General features: G+C 23.0%; 1 protein-coding gene across 1 annotated transcript in view; it reads right to left on the bottom strand.

Annotated features, from left to right (window-relative positions):
* Positions 1–18674, bottom strand: part of LOC122509608 (THO complex subunit 2) — a 30834-nt gene that overhangs the window by 2674 nt on the left and 9486 nt on the right. The window contains exons 6-25 of the mRNA XM_043623792.1: positions 17575–17705; positions 16725–17104; positions 14172–14350; positions 13793–14026; positions 12660–13018; positions 9886–10120; positions 6898–7015; positions 6223–6385; positions 5773–5954; positions 5288–5572; positions 4915–5027; positions 4452–4647; positions 3857–3985; positions 2068–2196; positions 1592–1849; positions 1167–1312; positions 716–866; positions 500–608; positions 314–363; positions 98–208 (exon numbers count right to left, since the gene is read on the bottom strand). Coding sequence (XP_043479727.1) covers positions 98–208; positions 314–363; positions 500–608; positions 716–866; positions 1167–1312; positions 1592–1849; positions 2068–2196; positions 3857–3985; positions 4452–4647; positions 4915–5027; positions 5288–5572; positions 5773–5954; positions 6223–6385; positions 6898–7015; positions 9886–10120; positions 12660–13018; positions 13793–14026; positions 14172–14350; positions 16725–17104; positions 17575–17705 — 3658 coding nt within the window. The remainder of the gene's footprint in view (positions 1–97; positions 209–313; positions 364–499; positions 609–715; positions 867–1166; positions 1313–1591; positions 1850–2067; positions 2197–3856; positions 3986–4451; positions 4648–4914; positions 5028–5287; positions 5573–5772; positions 5955–6222; positions 6386–6897; positions 7016–9885; positions 10121–12659; positions 13019–13792; positions 14027–14171; positions 14351–16724; positions 17105–17574; positions 17706–18674) is intronic.

The raw sequence follows: 18674 nt of genomic DNA, 5'->3' as shown, positions 1-18674 counted from the left end.
AAAAAATGTTTAATATTTTAATTTGCAGAAGAAAATTCGTTGGAAAAAATAATTGACATTGTTTAAAGTTGTAAATAAATAAATAAATTGTTCTCACTCTCTTGCGGCCAATTTTCTTTTCCCTACGCATTTCCTTTTGTTCGTCTCGAATTTTGGTTTTACTGGAACGTTCCTTTTTCTCAACTGATATTTCAGCTCGTCTAGTTTCCTGAAAATGATAAATTCTCATTCTTATCTTTTCTTTATCAAAATTTATTTTTTAAATTATTTATATTTTTTATAATTAAAAGTGTAAAACTAAAAAAATATTTACCTTTAAAACAGAACTTTCGGCTTTTCTTCGTTTTGGTTCGGGCATTATAACTGAAAGAAATGAAAATCTCATGTTAAATATTAGCCTCGGAAAAAATAAATATAAAAAAGGTTTTTAAGAAATAAAATAATAATTTAAAATAACAATTATAATAATTGAAATTTTTTTCTGTGACTTTTTTTGTACCTTTTTCAGATACATCCTGAGATGGACCGGAACTTCCGCTACTGTTTGAAACACTCGACAAGTCTCGGTCCAAATTGTCCATACTACTATTGTAGTAATCATCTTGAGACTGAAATTTAAAAAATAGTTGAAAATTTTACAAGAAAATAACAATAATTACGCAAAAAATATTAAAAACTATTTTCATTAATATTAGTGATAAAAAAAGACGGATACCTTATGCTTTCTTTCCTTCTTCTCAATCGGTTCTTCCTCTTTGATTTCCTCCTTTTCCTTCTTTATCTTTCTTTCCTCCTTCGCCTCTTGAGTATCTTTACTCTCCTCTTTTTTCTTTGAACTTTCCTTTGGAATCTTTTCCAAACTCTCACTGCAATAATGAACGGAAAAATAAGTAAAATAAGGAAAATTTATTAACATTAGCTTCCTGATGACGAATTCAATAAATAGAATTTAAATAGATTAAAAATTAAATAGAATTTAAATAGAATAAAAATTTAATAAATATAATTTAAATAGAATAAGAATTCAATAATAAGAATAGTAGTTAAATGATATAAAAATAATTATTTTTGGCTACTATACAAAAAGAAATTTTAATTTCGATTAAATAAATACATTTCTATTTTTATTTATAATCGAATTTATTGATCAATTTATGGAGACTTACTGGTGAATTTGAATCATATTTCGCTTTTCACGAATCTCTTTATTTTCCTTTTCGACTCGTGCTTCGCCGTTTGAAACTTCCTTTTGTAAAACACCGTTACTCACTTTTTCTGTTTCTGGAGCCGATTGTTCTTGAGATTTCGCCACCTACGAGAGAAAAAAAAGAATTCACGTATTTGTGACTTTAATTCATAAACTAAATTAAACTTAAAAAATTTTTTTAAAAAAAGTTTAAGAAATAAACAAAACAAAATTTTGAATCTAAACTATTCAGATGAACTTTTAATTGATTAATTTAAACTTTAAATTAAATGTGAACCCTTCGAATCTAAATCTGAACAAAAAAAAAAGTAATAATAATATTAAATAAAAACAAAAGAAAGAAAAATTGTTTTGAATTGTAAAAAGCGAAAAAGAAAATCGAACCTTATCGCCAACGTGATGAAAATCTGATTCGCGTATCATACTCGGTGTTTTTGCTTTTAGTTGTCCACTGTATGAAGTGGCCAAAACATGCAAATCTTGTCGCTGACCACGCTCCTCTTCGCGCACTTTTTCGACTTTTCTCTCGAGAATTTGCGAAAGTTTCGCCAAAACAGGAAAGTGCGGTAAAATCTTAATCAAAATTATCAATGAATTTCTAATTTGTACGTAATCCTTGGAATCCAGGCAAAGAACAATCGCCTGAAATGAAAACAAAAAAAACATTGACAAAATTAACAAAAATAATATCTAAAAAAAATTATAATTATTAGTCGAATTATTAATTAGTTTATAATTACTATTTACAATAGTCGTTTAGTTACATTAATTTAATTACTAATAACTTTAGTTAATTATTAATTACTTAAATTATTATTTACTTTAGAAAATTAAAACTTAAAAAAAAAAATGAAAAATACCTTTGTAATTTTATAATGCCACTTGTGACAAACGTGTCGATAATTTTCAAAGCCCACCATATCATTGGCTTCGGAAAATTGATTACTAACTCGAAACTTCGTCACAAATCCCGGATAATTGCTGCATTCCTGAAAAAACAAAATTCTTTTTTAAAAAAATATATTCATATTTTAAAATATTCAAGGCTAATTGTTCTCTATTCGTAAATATTTGCCTTTTTATTACAAAAGAATTCCAAAAAAAATTATAGAGAAATAAAATAATAATGAAATGAATAGTTTAATAAATAAAAAAAATATTTTTAGAGGTAAAAAAGTGATCAAAGAATAGGTAAATAATTTTTTTTTTTTGAAAAAAGAGTTTTGAAATTGAAAAGTACACAAAAAATGCTTTAACATTCATTATATAAAAATTAAAATATCCTTATTTTTCTAGAAGTTAAGAATAAAACAATGTCCATTAAAGTCTAATTTTTTTTTATTGGATCAGTTCACGTGGAATTGCTCAATTAGGGAAAAATTCTTCCTAATTTAGCAATTCCACGTGAACTGATCCAATCAAAATTTTTTTTTTTTAAATCTAATTTTTTTGATTGGATCAGTTGACGTGGAATTGCTCAATTAGGGAGAAATTCTTCCTAATTGAGCAATTCCACGTGAATTGATCCAATACAAAAATTAGATTTTAAGAGACATTGGTTCACACTCCGAAAAAGTGTAAATTTCTTATAGAACAATCCACTTGTAAAAAATAAAAAAGAAATGGGATAAAAAATTGAAAAATACTTTTGGGGGTAAAAAAAGTGGTCGAAGTCGTTACTACAGTTGTTCTCACTATGTTTGGGAGGGCGCTGCCCTCGGATAATTTTATCGTCATATATTATGACCGAATATATATTATATATTCAATTTATACTACATATACACAGTATATGCAGTGTTGTTTTATTAGTTAAAGATCGCAGATCTTTTCCGACTAAACGGAAGTTCCTGAGTAACATCAGACCACCTGTCAATGAACCAGTCGAGTTGTCCTTATATATTAAACGTAGGCTTCATTAAGCCACTTGCGAGAAACGTCAATTTCACATCGACTCAAATTAATAATTACTTTGTCGACAAATTCTTCGATTCTCACTAAACAATTGACCCTGGGTCATTTAAATAAAATTGCAAAAACTCCCAAAGTATTCAATAAATATTTCTTTATTTAAAACGAAATTAAAAATTAACGATTTTAGCCAGTGATACTGTCTTGCGAACCCTAGCGGAGATTTTTAGAAACTTCGCCAAAGTTCATAGTGGTGGCGTTCGTAACTAACTATATATTTCTGATTTGAACATTTTTAATCTTTTTTGAAACATATTATTTAAATGTTAAACATTATATAATTAAAATAAATGTTTAGTTAATAATTTTGAATGATATAAAATATAATTTTAGAAATATTTCTTTAAAAAAATATGAATGTTTCAGTGAAATTAATTTCCCTAGAATTTTAAATTTTAATAACAGGATTTTCACAGTACAGTAAGGTAAAGAAATTTTATGCAAAGTATTATATTTTATAAAAAATAATTAAATTTTCTAAGTTTTAAAAAGAAAGTTTTTGTAACTAACAATGGACTCTAAAATTTTTGAAATATTATATGAAAAAAAAAATTATTCAATACCTTTGGAGAAAACTGAATTAAAAAATTAAAATACTTCCGAGAAAAGAAAATAGTTAAAATTATGTTAAACTTTTGAAGAATTCCATAAAATAATTATTAAAAAGTGGATTTTTACTTTATCAAATATTGCCTTCTCTGAATGCCATCTCATCACAGTGTCTAACATGGCGCACAAAAATCTTCCATACCGATTGGCTTCATTTTCAGTGCACGATGTCACTGAGTAAGTGATATCACAGAAAATCTAAAAATTAACAGAAAAAAAACAATTATTTTTCACTAATTCTAAACAGAATCAAAACTTAGAATAAAAAATGAATATTAAAAATTTATTTTCTTTTAAATTTCGTAAAAATAATAAATAAAATAATTACACTGCAAATTTAGAAAAATAAAATACAATTTTTCTTCAGGTAAAAATATATATAAAAAAATTTGTTTTGTGCTAGAAAAAAAAATCTTTAAAATTGAAAGAAAATTTTTGAAAAAAAGAGTAATAAGTAAAGTAAAAGAAATAAATTTTTATTACTAATATAAGAAATTAATTATTAATAAAATAAATTAATATAGTAATAAAATAAATTCATATTACTTAATAACAGTAAAAAAAATAACATATAAATAGTAGTTGTTGATAATAATAGTAATAAATACTAAATAATATTTTCTAAAATATTCTAATTTAGAAAAAAATGTAAAATTGCACTTACTCGGTCGTAACAGAGAAGGGTGGAAAAATTCGCGGTCCTAAGCGAATGAATAGTATGTACAAATTTAGCGCAATACATTGCGTCCACTGTTGTGAATGTACATCGTGGAAAGAGACACAATTGCAAAAATTGCGTTATCGTCTCATTCTTGGCGGACTTGGCGCTTCTCGATAAAAACCACGAATCTTTCTCTTGTCTACAAAAGAAATTTTTTTTTCCATTTTATTATTTTCTGCCTATACTTAAAAATCTATTCTATTAATAATATTATTTTATTAATAAATTTATTTTAAGGGGAAATTAATCCATTCTATCAAAAATAATAATAACATACTTCAAAATACGATAAAATAAATATTAATTTTCTCTTATTTTGAAGGGTGTTATTATTTATTTTTATATACATTCCAAGAATAAATTTCTCAAAAAAATTAACTATAAATTTAAAAAAAGGGAAAATTACCTTAAATAGGCAAACACTTTTTCCACATGTTCTTCTTGCTTTTTCTTCTCGTCCTGAAGTTTTTCAATTAATGTTGTGAATTTTTCTTGCTCCTTTTTGCCTTTACCAGCATTCTGTAAATTTAAAAAGAAATAGAAAACATGTTCCAAACAAAATAAAATCCTAATACTTTTAATAAATTAGAAGAAAGAAAAAAAATTCAAACCCATTCATATTTATTAATATTGGACAATTATTGTCAAATATTAAAAAATATAGATGGGTTTGAATTTTTTCATATTTATTAATATTGGACAATAATTGTTCAATATTAATAAACAGATATGTTTGAATGTTTTTTCTAATTTTGAAAGAGGGGAAAATTTATATTTACAATATCCTTGGAATCGGCGACTTGAGCAGCAAGTTGCTTCAATCGATTTATTTCCCGTTGATAACTGTCGCCTGGCACATACAAATCATACATTTGCAATGACCAGAATGTGACTAAAAATTGTGGCGATATATCTTCCCAGACTTTGAGTGGGTGAAGCGGTCGCACCGACAGTGCAACTGGTGCCATTGTTGTTTGCGCTGCTTCGGCCCATTTCGCCTGCTTCACAGCCGTTGACATTTTCTTGTAATTTGGATCTGCCTTTCTTAACGAGTCGTACTTGATCTGTAATTTATTCAATTATAAATTGATTAAATTAAAAAATTAATTAAATTAAATTAATTAATGAATAAGTAATATAAATTAATAAATTTAACATTAAATGTTAAAAAGAATTAATTTAGAATTAAAAAAAAAGTTGAAAATTTATTAGAAAAATAAAAAATTAAAAAGGTATTTTATTTTAGAGTTATTAGGAAACTTACGTTAATAGCGTGAGCGTTCATTGGCCTGGCGAGGAAAAATGCAACGTCCGAATGTATATGATGGTCCTGTAACATGGAATGAATTGAAGGCAATTTTTCGACGTATTCATCGACAGTCATCGTCGATCCCAAAAATGTTCCAAATTGAACCAACGTATCCTGACACTGATCGTACAATTTGCCTGTGAAACAAGAAAAATTGAATAAATTCCCCGCTCAGTAAAATAAACAGAATCAAATAAAAAATACTTTAAAAAATTTTTTTAAATTAAAAAATTTTTTTTAATAAAAAATATATTATACAGTTTGAAAAAATATTCTCATCTATATTTTAATTCTGTTGATTAAAAAAAGAAAAGAGCGTGTAAAGTAATGAAAAAAATACAAAGCAAAAATATAGACTGGATTTTTTTTTAGAAAAAAAAAGAATCACAATTTAAAAACACTTGCCGACAAGTTTAAGATGAGATCTATCGGTTTCTCGATACACAACGCAATGTTTTTGTTGCGCCATTAAGAGACAAAGTGCCACTGCCAAATCCTGTTCACCGAGAGCCTCCTTCAATCTTTGTGATGATTTTTTCGTATTACGAACTTGACTAAAGTAACCAGCCTGAAAATAGCAAATTTAATTTTAATTAATTGCATTTTAAATACAAACACTTCAATAATTTATGAATTTAAATTTTTCTAACAATATTTACGAAATAATTCTAGACATAAAGTCGAAATTTTAATAATAAAAATCATAATTTTGAAAATTAATAACATTATTAAAAATTATAATTTAAAAAATTAACAATTAATTATTAAAAACTATAATTTTCAAAAATTAATAATTTACTGTTAAAAATTACAATTTAAAAAATTAATAATGAAAATAACAGTTTAAAAGAAATAAAAGTTTCAATTTAAAAATTTTAAGATAATTAATGGAAATTACTATTTAAAAATATAAAAAATTTTTAAATCAAAAAGTTTGATAATAAAAAATTGAAATTTAGAATTGAAAATTTCAAAGAAATTGAAATTTAGAAATTTAATAATAAAAATTAGGATTTAGAAATAATTACAAATCAAAAATTAGAAAATTAATGTTCAGAAAAGAAAAAAATGAAAGTGTACCTCATTTTTCAAAAGATCACCGCCAGCCATTGCGTCTAATTGATCGGGAGTCATTTCTTCAGCAGCTTCAATTCCTGCCATTTTTTGCACAATCTCCTTCAAAATTAATAAATCAAGACTGAAAACGAAACCAACATTTTTTCTCCATTAATTTTCCACAATCGCTGAACAATCAATTTTTTCTTTCTTTTATTTTCACTGTCAAAAAGTTTTTCTATTACAATTTAAAAAAAAAAAAAAAAATCGATCGATACGATAATTAAATTTCTATTAATTATTTTTTGATATATATTGAAAATTTTAATCGATCAAGTAAAGTAATTGTTAAACAAAAATTAATATTTGAATAGTTTTTTCTATTTTTTAATATATTGTTTTAATTATTTAGTTAATTTCAAATTAATTATTTAGTATTCTTTTGTAAAAATATCGAAAATAGTTAAAAGCTGAGACTAGAGGTCAAAAAGGGAGTTGCAAAAGAAAATTGAGCTTCCCTTTGTGAAGACGATAACTTTCGTCGATATTCCCGAGAAAAATTCAAAACGCGTTCGAAAATGAGGTTCTTTTATCTTTTTTTTTTTGTTAATGTTACGTCGTATTAAAGTCGCAACACTACCGAAGTTTCTCCCTGGATTTTGTCACAAGAGAATCACACGGTCCTTCATTTCTTCCATCTCCAAAGTTTTAATTTTTTCCTCTCACATTTAAAATTCCTCTTCATTTTTCAATTCTCTTCTTTCTCCCAAAAAAAAGTTCTGAAAAATAATAAATCACAATTTTAACTTTTTAATTTAATTAATCAATAAATTTATAGACTAATTTTTCCTATCGTTTCATTAAATTTCTATTTTTACTATTTAGAAAAAAAAAAAGTTAATTACGAATATTTACCTGATGTTGAAGATTCCTCGACGAGATTTGGATCTCGTCATTTCCAATAAGCGTTTAATTCTCAATTTTTTTATTTATAATCTTTTCATTGATATTTCTTGTTATTTATAAAAATTTTTCATTTCTTGACTTTCCGGTTTTTTCTAACATAAAAGTTCTTCTTCTTGTTGATTTTTAGTTTTTTTCTTAATTTCCTTATTAATTATATTTTTTCAAAAATTCCCGACTTTTTAGTTTTTTTCCTCTCAATTTTCTCTTGCATGAAAATTATCAATTTTCAAATTCTTCTGGTTCAAATTCCTCAGATTCAAAACATTAGTTCCAAATTTTTCGTTTCTCTATTTATTTTTTTGGTTTTCTCCGCAATTTTTCAAATTTTTGTCTTTCCGCTTGATTATCGAATCGTTTTTTCTTCTTTTCTTCCGCAAATTCCAATTTAAAATTTCATAGGCGAAATAATTTTCCATTTACATAAATTAAAAATCCTCTTCGAATTTTTTTCCATTTTTCGAATTTTAAAATAGTTTTCCTCTCAGACCGTAAATCTCGTATAGAAATTTTTGTATTAACATTCAAAATATTTTTTCTTCCCTCTCGCATCTTGTTTTTAATTTCTTTCCCTAATTTTCAATTTTTCGCTTTTTAATTTATTTCATTCTCATTTTTTTTCTTTGTAATTCTCTTCCTTTTCTGAATTTTCCTCTATTTTTAAATTTTTGGCAAATTTTCAACTTCTTAAGCTCTTCGTAAATTTTCGAATTTCTCAATAAATTCTCAAAAAAAAAAAATTTTTTTCTTCCGTTTTCCTTTAGGAAAAGAATTATTTTTTCGCTTTGTCTTGAATTAATGAAATTAATTCTCTTCTCGACAATTGGGAGATCCATTGTTTTCTTTAGGAGAAATCCGTTGAACTTGGAAAAAAAGTGATTCCCACACTTTTTTGAAAATTTTATTTTTTTGTGGCGCACAACTTGAGTTGAAAACTTGGGGCGTCTAATTTGCTTAACGGGCGGCAAGAAAAACGCACCAGCCTCTCCAATTTCTAGTGAAACACAAGGACATTTAAAAGACAACGAATTCTCATTGTTCATAACAATAGGGTAATTGTCGAATAACAAATTACAATATTTATTGTAATAAACGCGACAATCGATAAATAAAAGAAAAATTTCTTTTTTTTCTCTCTTTCTCTCGAAATCGACGTAAAGGAATTTTTTCTTTTCATTATTACACTTTTTTTTTTTTGAAAAAACTTACCAATTTTGTTTTTTGGAATTTCATCACCGCGTTCACCCATTGTCTGAGAAAGTTTCTTTTTTCATTTAGTTTTTATTTTTTTCCCTATATTTTTAATCTCATTGCTTTCTTTCTTTTTTTTTTTTAAATTAAAACTAAAGCGCGTTCAAAAAAAAAAAAAAAAAAAATGACGAGGAAAATGTTTTTTAAATGATTATTATTGAAATTATGAAAATTATCGAAAGTAAAATTAAAGTAAAATTAAAAATAAAAATTACTTAAGAAAATAGAATTAAAATTATACTATTTAAAAATTAAAAACGTTATTAAAAATAAAAGAATAAAATTAATAATAAATGTTCAAATAAAATTAAAAATTAAACACAAAAGTAATATTTTTAAATATCAATGAATTTCGTTTATAAACAAATTACATAAAAAAAATTAAATAAATTACACAAATGGAAAATTTGAATAACAGAAAATAATAAAATATTTAATGGCAAAAATAAATATTTATTTATTTATAATAATGAAAAAATATAGAAAAAAAGGCGAAAAAGAATTTAAAAAATGGTAAATGGTTGAGAAAAAAAAGTTTAAGGTTTGAGAAAGATTAAAAAATTGGATAAATGAAAAAGAACAAAAAAAGAAAAATGTTTTGAGAGAACTATCGAAAAATCGAAAAATCGAAAATATAATATATAAATAAAAAATCGAAAATTTCGAAAATAATCAAAAAGTGGAATATAAAAAATATTTGAAATTGACGAGTTTTGATCGTTTTAATTAATAATTTAATTAATTTAATAATTTTAATTAATAATTAATTTACGAGAAAAAAATATGTTTGAAATGTACCTTTTTTGTGCTTTGAGCTGATTAGCTACGTACTGAAGGAGACCGGATAATTCGATATTGTATTTTTTGAAGATTGCGCCGCAAAAAGAGGCGAGAGATTGAAGCCAGAGGGAAATACTGGTACCGTCATGTTTAAATCTGTCGCGATCGGCTCCAGCTAATGCCTCGACAAGACAATATCCCAATACATCGTAAGAAATGTTTGTCAAATATTTCAAGGAATCGACAACTGGACCTGAAAAATTAAAAAAATTTCCTCATAAAATAAAAATTAATTTTAGAAAGAAAATTTAAAAAATCAATTGTTTTCGTAAATAATAAAATTCTTTGAAGGAATTCAATTATTTTCAATACAAATTTAATAAAATTTCAAGAAAAAATTCAGTTATATTCAAAAATTTCTCTAAAAGGTTAAATATTTTTTAAAAATTGTTATAACATTTTTCTAAAAAATTCAATTGTTCTCAAAAGTTTTTAATAAAATTCTTTGTAAATTTCAAAATTATTTTCCAAATTTTCCATTAAAATTACTTTAAAAAAATTACATTATTTTTACGAAATTTAATGAAATTCTTAAAAAAAATGTAATTATTTACAAAAACTCTAATAAAATTGTGCAAAACAATTTAATTTTCTCTGAATAATTTTAATATAATTTAATAGGAAAGTCGTTCATTACAAATTAATAATAAACACGATTCTTTTAAAAACTTAAAAAAAATTCTTTCTAAAATTCAATTATTTTCAAAATTTTCTGTCAAAATGAATAAAATGATTTAAAAAACCTCATTATTTTCAAGAATATTGAAATAAATTCTTCAAAACAATTCAATTATTTTCAAGAATTTTAATAAAAATCTTTCCAAGAATTAAATTATTTTCAATACAATTTTAATTACATTTTCTCGGCAGAATTCAATTATTGAAAAAAATATTGATAACATTCTTAAAATGAATTCAATTATTTTCAAATATTTTTTTTATAAATAATACTTTACAAGAATTCAATGATTTTCAGTATTATCGACAATTTAATTATTTATGAAAATATTTGAATTCTTGAATAGAATTTTATTAAAACTTTCTTTCAAATAATTAATTCTCTGCGAAAAAATTTATTATTTCTACAAATATAATTGAATTTTTGCCAAAATTTAAAAAATTCAGTGAATTTTTGAGAAGAATTTTATAAAAAAAATTGTCTTTAAAATAATTGAATTCCAGTCGAAAATTTACTATTTATTGATAAGATATTGATCCCTGGAATTTAGTTAAAATTGTATTTAAAAAATTTAATTTCACCGAAAATTTCTTTACTTTTACAAAATAATTGAATACTTGAATTGAATTAATAGTTTTTTAAATAATTGAACTCCTGTGAAAAATTAAATTAGTTTTTAAAATAATGGAATTTTTTCGGAGAATTTTTACAAGATTTTTAAAAATAATTGAAATTTCCGAAGATATCAATATTAAAAATTGTATTGAAAAGAAGTGAAATCCTGATAAAAAATTTAATTATTTGTATAAAAATAATTGAATTTTTTGACAAAGATTTTTATTAGTTATAAATTGACTTTAGAATTTAATGACAATTATTGAAAATAATTAAATTCTTCATAAAATTCACAAAAAAAAAAAAATTTTTTTTTTATTTTCAAAAATTTTTATAAACATTTGACAAGAATTCAATGATTTTCAGTAGATTAATTTTAAAATTTAATTCCAAAAAGATTAAAAATGTTCAAATGAGAAATATATAGTTAGTTACGAACGCCACCACTGTGAACTTTGGCGAAGTTTCTAAAAATCTCCGCTAGGGTTCGCAAGACAGTATCACTGGCTAAAATCGTTAATTTTTAATTTCGTTTTAAATAAAGAAATATTTATTGAATACTTTGGGAGTTTTTGCAATTTTATTTAAATGGCCCAGGGTCAATTGTTTAGTGAGAATCGAAGAATTTGTCGACAAAGTAATTATTAATTTGAGTCGATGTGAAATTGACGTTTCTCGCAAGTGGTGACATGAGGCCTACGTTTAATATATAAGGACAACTCGACTGGTTCATTGACAGGTGGTCTGATGTTACTCAGGAACTTCCGTTTAGTCGGAAAAGATCTGCGATCTTTGACTAATAAAACAACACTGCATATACTGTGTATATGTAGTATAAATTGAATATATAATATATATTCGGTCATAATATATGACTTTAAAATATGAGGGCAGCGCCTTCATGTTGAGGCAGCGCCTTAACCCCCAAAGCGGCCCCCTTAGTGAGAACACGTTCACACTGAACTGTAGTAACGACTTCGACCACTTTTTTACCTCTAAAAATATTTTTTTTATTTTTACAACTATTTTTTTATTTATTAAACTATTCATTTCATTATTTATTCCTCTATAATTATTTTTTTTGGAATAAAAAGACAAATATTTACGAATACAAAAGAATTAGCCTTGAATATTTTAAAATATGAATATTTTTTTAAAGAAGAATTTTTTTTTTTCAGTAAATTTTGATAAATTTTCCTGAATTTTATTTCCCGGCTCACCTCTGGCAACTCTGAATATTTATTTTTTTTTTTACAAAATAAAACGTTTTTATGGAAGAAAATTCAATCTTTTTCAATGAAATATATATTTAAACTTATTAATTTTGACTAATAAGTTTGAAAATTAATATTTCTATTTTCTCTTACAAAATAACCAGTGTTTTTTTTTTAATTAAAAAAAATAACTGTTTTTAATTTTTAAAAATTTCAATACTCACCAATAAGATTGTCGTAAAGTTGAATTTGAATGAGGACATAATCAAACAAAACACCAGGCGATGAATGTGTGAGTTTTCCAATTGATCTTCCAACGGGTTTTATTGTCTCCTTACTGACTCGTTTCATGATTGTTTTGATTTTCTTTTGCGCGTCGGCCCTCTTCTTCAGTAGAGCCGGATGCTGAAGTGGAGTCTCATTTTTCCACCGCGCATACAAACAATAACGATTTTGATATGGATAATGTTTGAGAATATTCCAAATTTCCTCCGCGACGCAACAATTGCAGTCCATAAACGACAGAGACGGCAGCAGTGCAACGTCAAGAATTGTAAGTATGTCATAATAAAGATTATTGGTTCTGTAAAATTAAACAAAATACAATAAATAAAACTAAAGTCAATAAACTTCTTATTTTTTTAATTTTAATGTTTTTAATTGAAAATTTCTAATTTTTAATTCAATTTCGATTTTCCATTTCTATTTTCTATTCATATTTTTTATCTCTATTTTAGTTTTTCTTTTTTCTATTTTAAAATTGAAAATTTCTAATTCTTAATTAAATTTCTATTTTCTTGGTTCTATTTTCTATTTCAAAATTGAAAATTTCTAATTCTTAATTCAATTTCTATTTTTAATTTCTATTTTCCATTTCTATTTTCTATTTTAAAATTGAAAATTTCTAATTCTTAATTTAATTTCTATTTTTTGTTCCTATTTTCAATTTTCCATTTCTATTTTCTATTTTAAAATTGAAAATTTATAATTCCTAATTCAATTTTTAATCTCTATTTTCCATTTCTATTTTAAAATTGAAAATTTCTAATTCTTAATTCAATTTCTATTTTTTTGTTCCTATTTTCAATTTTCCATTTCTATTTTCTATTTTAAAATTGAAAATTTATAATTCTTAATTCAATTTTTAATTTCTATTTTCCATTTCTATTGTTTATTTCTATTTTCCTTTTTCTTTTTTCTATTTTAAAATTGAAATTTTCTAATTCTTAATTTAGTTTCTACTTTCTTTCTATTTTTAAACTGAAAATTTCACTTTCTAATTAAAATTTTCTATTTCTAAATTAAAAAAACATTTTAAATATTTAAGTAGAGAGAAAAAATAAGAAAAAAAAATTACTTGTCAACTGGCTGTCGATTCGAGTCCACTGAAATTTGCTTTATAGCCGAATGACACAATCGCATTATTTTATACATAAGGATCGGATCGTGATGAAGATTCGGTCCAAGAATCACAAGCATTGGTAATAATTGATCATGAATTTGATTCAGCGATTGCATCGGCTTTGGTGCCAATTGACTCTTCAGTGGAGGAATTTTCCTTCCTGGTAATTTCGGTGAGATCACACAATACCTAAAGAGAAAATTTAATTTTTAAAAATACGAAAAAAGCACAAAAAGAATTGTAAAATAATTTTTAAAAATTTGGAAATTTATATCAAACATAAAAAAAATTGGGCTTTTTTTATTTCAATTAGAAAATTATGATTCGTGCTTACTTGCGATAAATTGGTTCAATCAGCGACTGAATAATTTTACAGAAAGCAAGAGCAATTGGTTTCTGATCGGTGAAGGAATAATCTGGTAATCTGTTGAATAAACTTTGAGCGACTTCCCAAGCTCCAATGTCTAAAAGCGCTTCGCATAATCCAAATTTCTGATTGTTTGAGTATTTATCCTAAAAAAAAATTTAATAACCGACCAACAAAATTAATAATTTTCAAGTCCTTTCCTATTATTCTAAAAATTTTAAATCAAAAACTTTTTGTTCGAACGTTACTTTTGTTTTCTAAAACTCTATGAATTTTACTGTATTCGCAAACCTCGAATCGTTTTCAAGGAGCAAAAAAAAGTCGCTCTTTGTCGATTAAAAATACAAAAAAAGTAAAAAAAAAGTAGTTTATTTAATTCAGTGTTTTTACAAAACCTCTATTTTGTATTTCCCTTATTTCTAAATTCAATTATTTAAAACTTGAATAATTTTGTTTAATAAATATTTAAATATCACTATAGTTTTACAACAATTAAATTTTTCAAGAATTTCTATTCTATCTTTTGAAATTTAATTATTTCCAAAAATTTTTGCTATAATGCTTTTAATATTCAATCATTATCTTAAATTTTAACTAAAAATTAATTTTTAATCAAATTCAAATTTTTAAAAGTCAAATCAAATTTTTTCATTTAAATTTTAATCAAATTCTTATTTGAAAGTTGAACGAGAATTCAATTATTTAAATGCAAAAATAAATAATTTATTGAATAATTGACTATTCTTAAAAATTGAATTTTGATCAGGAAATTGATTAACAAATTTATAAATAATTGAATTCTTTCGACGAATTTTAATAAAATTTTTAAGAATAAAATTTCAATTTTCGAAGAATTTGATTAAAATTGTATTAAAAATAATTTAATTCTACAATGAGTTTTTTTATTTATGAAAATAATTGAATTTCTAAAAAGAAATTTTTTATTTATAAAAATAATGGAATTTCTGTCAAAAATTTTATTATTTACGAAAAGAATGGAATTATTGCGAAGAAATTTATAAAAATATTGTAAATAATTGAATTACTGTGAAATTTTTATTATTTATGAAAATAATTAAATGCTTGCGTAGAATTATAATAAATTTTTTTTAAATAATTGAATTCTAATGGAAAAATTTTATTGAAAATCATTGAATTCGGGAAAATTTTTTAAAATAATTTAAATTGCTTAAAATAATTGAATTTTGGAGAATTTTATTAAAATGTTTGAAAATAATTGAATTTTGAAGAATTTTATCAAAATTTTTGAAAATAATTGAAATTTTGCAAAGAATTTTATTATTTTTGAAAATAATTGAATTCTTTTGATGAATATTGCTATTTTTAAAAATAATTGAATTTTGGAAAATTTTTTAAAAATTTTCGAAAGTAATTGAATGTTGAAGAAGTTTTAAAAAATTTTTGAAAAAAATTTAATTTTGGGGAATTTTATTAAAATTTTTGATAATAATTGAATTTTAGAGAATTTTATTAAAAAAGGTTTGAAAATAATTGAATTTCAAAGAATTTTATCAAAATTTTAAAAAATAATTGAATTTTGAAGAAGTTTAAAAAAATTATTGAAAATAATTGAATTTTGGGGAATTTTAGTAAAATTTTTTATATAATAATTGAATTTTGAAGAATTTTATCAAAATTTTAAAAAATAATTGAATTTTGAAGAAGTTTAAAAAAATTCTTGAAAATAATTGAATTTTGGGGAATTTTAGTAAAATTTTTTATATAATAATTGAATTTTGAAGAATTTTATTTAAATTTTTGAAAATAATTGAATTTTAAAGAATTTTATCAAAATTTTTGAAAATTAATTTTCACCATGAATTTTATAAAAATTTTTGAAAATAATTGATATTTTGCAAAGAATTTTATTATTTTTAGAAATAATTGAATTCTTTTGATGAATATTGCTATTTTTAAAAATAATTGAAATTTTCCCAGGAATTTTATTAAAATTTTTAAAAATAATTGAATTCTTGTGATGAATATTGATATTTTTAAAAAGAATTGAATTTTGGAAATTTTTAACAAAATTTTCGAAAGTAATTGAATGTTGAAGAAGTTTTAATAAAATTTTTGAAAATAATTTAATTTTGGGGAATTTTATTAACATTATTGATAATAATTGAATTTTAGAGAATTTTATAAAAAATGTTTGAAAATAATTGAATTTTAAAGAATTTTATCAAAATTTAAAAAAATAATTGAATTTTGAAGAAGTTTAAAAAAATTCTTGAAAATAATTGAATTTTGGGGAATTTTAGTAAAATTTTTGAAAAGTAATTGAATTTTGGAGAATTTTATTAAAATTTGTTATATAATAATTGAATTTTGAAGAATTTTATTTAAATTTTTGAAAATAATTGAATTTTGGAGAATTTTATCCAAATTTCTGAAAATAATTGAAATTTTGAAGAATTTTATTAAAATTTTTGTAAAATAATTGATTTGTTATTTTTTTGAAAAAGTTTTTGTATTTTATTTAAATTTCAAAAAACTAACCTGAGAATTGTCCTTCTCTTCTGGAACATCCTCCTTGTCCTTTGTTGAGATAATGCTCATTTTTCTAACATATTCCTTCGCTTGTTTCATTGCAATATCACAATCGCGAATAATTGTCTTATCATCGGGCACGAGCCACGGCCAAATATCATCAAGTTTAATAACTTCATGCTGAAGCATAAGTGCCGTGACTCTTTGTAATGAAAAGGGAGTCGAATTTGCCGTGCAACGATATTTAAAACCCAATACTTCACAAAGTACTTGTTGATCGCTCATATACGAGCGTATCAATGGAATAAAAAGTCCATCGTCCTGTGGCCGTTTCTCAAAGGTCTCCAATAAAATATCTAATACTCGATTTGGATCGAGATTAAAATATCCTAAAAAAGGCAAATTAATCCAAAACTTGAGAGAATTAAACAGAAAAGTTATCAGTTAATTACTTTCTTTCTCGTCCCTCACAATTCCAATTAAATCGATTCCAAAATTAATTAAAAACATATTCTCGCCACTATTTTTCGAAAATTCTTTTTATTCAAGTTTTTAAACAAAAAAAAAATTTTTTTTTAAATTTTAATGTAAAAAATTCTGATTTTAATTCAAAAATTTTGTTTTAGCTTTGAATTTTTACTATAAAAGCAAAGAAAGCAAAGAAAAGCAAATAAAAGCAAAAAATAAAGGAATATTTTCAAAAACAAAAAAGAATTGTGGAATTAACTAAAAAAAATTAAAAAATAAAGTTGCAAAATTTTATCGACGAATAGCAGCCGAAGAATGTTTTTAATTTTTGAATTATAAAGTTTAAAAATAAAAAAAGAATAAAAATGATAAAAATAAAAATATCTCCTACCAATAAGGGATTTAACAATCTCTAAAGTAGACGCCACTTCACTTTCCGGTCGCTCTTGACTTAATTCTACAATTAATTTTGAATAACCTTCGCTTTCTTCACGAAAAAGATTAAATTTACGTTGTTTGTAGCTGAAAGAGAAAATTCATCGATTTCATTAGAAAAAAAATGCCTCAATTCCTGTTCCCCAACATTTTTAGAATTTTACAGTAAATTTTATTATTCGCAGTCATCACATTTTATTTATAACATATTAATAATTATTTAAACTCTCAGTTTAAAAAATTTTTTTATCTTTTTAAAAAAATATTCAAAATTTTGTAAAAAAATATTCAAAACTTTAAAAAAAAAATATTCAAAACGTGAAAAAAAATTTTTTTTAAACTCATTTAAAAATTAAAAAATGGAGCAAATTTAAATTAAGTTTAAAAAACAAAAACAAAAAAAACAAGGCAAATTTTTATTTGTGGAATAGTTTTGTAATTAAGTTATTTTTAGTTTCGTTAAAAGATTTAAATATAAAGTAAAAATGAATAAACATCTAAAATATTAAAAATTTTAATTAAATTTTCAAAAATTGTAAAAAAGTTAATATAGATACAAGTTTAACAATTTAACAATTAAAAAGAAATAAAAAAAAGAAATAATGAATAGAAATTTATAGAATTATATTTTTAACATTTATTGACTAAGACGATAAAAATTTGACGATTGAAATTATTATTCAAATTTTTCCAAAAATATCTCAAGTTTGTTTTAAATATTTCAAAAATTAAAATTTATTCTCGTGATAAGATAAAAATTTTCAAATTAGAATAGTAAACGATCTGTGATGTCTGCATTTATCAAAAATTCAATAGAGAAAATAGCAAAATTTCTCTTATTACATATAATTTTTTCCTTTAAATTTTTTTTTCTTTTTTTTCTTCTTCAATTTTTTTTCAATTTTTATATTCTTTCTTATATTTGTAAATTTTTTATTTACAGATAAAAAATTGTAGACATAAAAAAATGTATAAATTTAAAATTAAAAATTAATAAATCTATAGATAGAAAAAATCTATTTTTCTATTTATAGATAGAAAAAATTATTCATTAAA

This window comes from Leptopilina heterotoma, unplaced genomic scaffold, assembly GCF_015476425.1.
Source record: "Leptopilina heterotoma isolate Lh14 unplaced genomic scaffold, ASM1547642v1 Lhet_61, whole genome shotgun sequence".
Lineage (NCBI taxonomy): Eukaryota > Metazoa > Arthropoda > Insecta > Hymenoptera > Figitidae > Leptopilina > Leptopilina heterotoma.
Note: the sequence above shows the minus strand (reverse complement) of the source record. Positions and strands in the feature narration are given on the sequence as shown.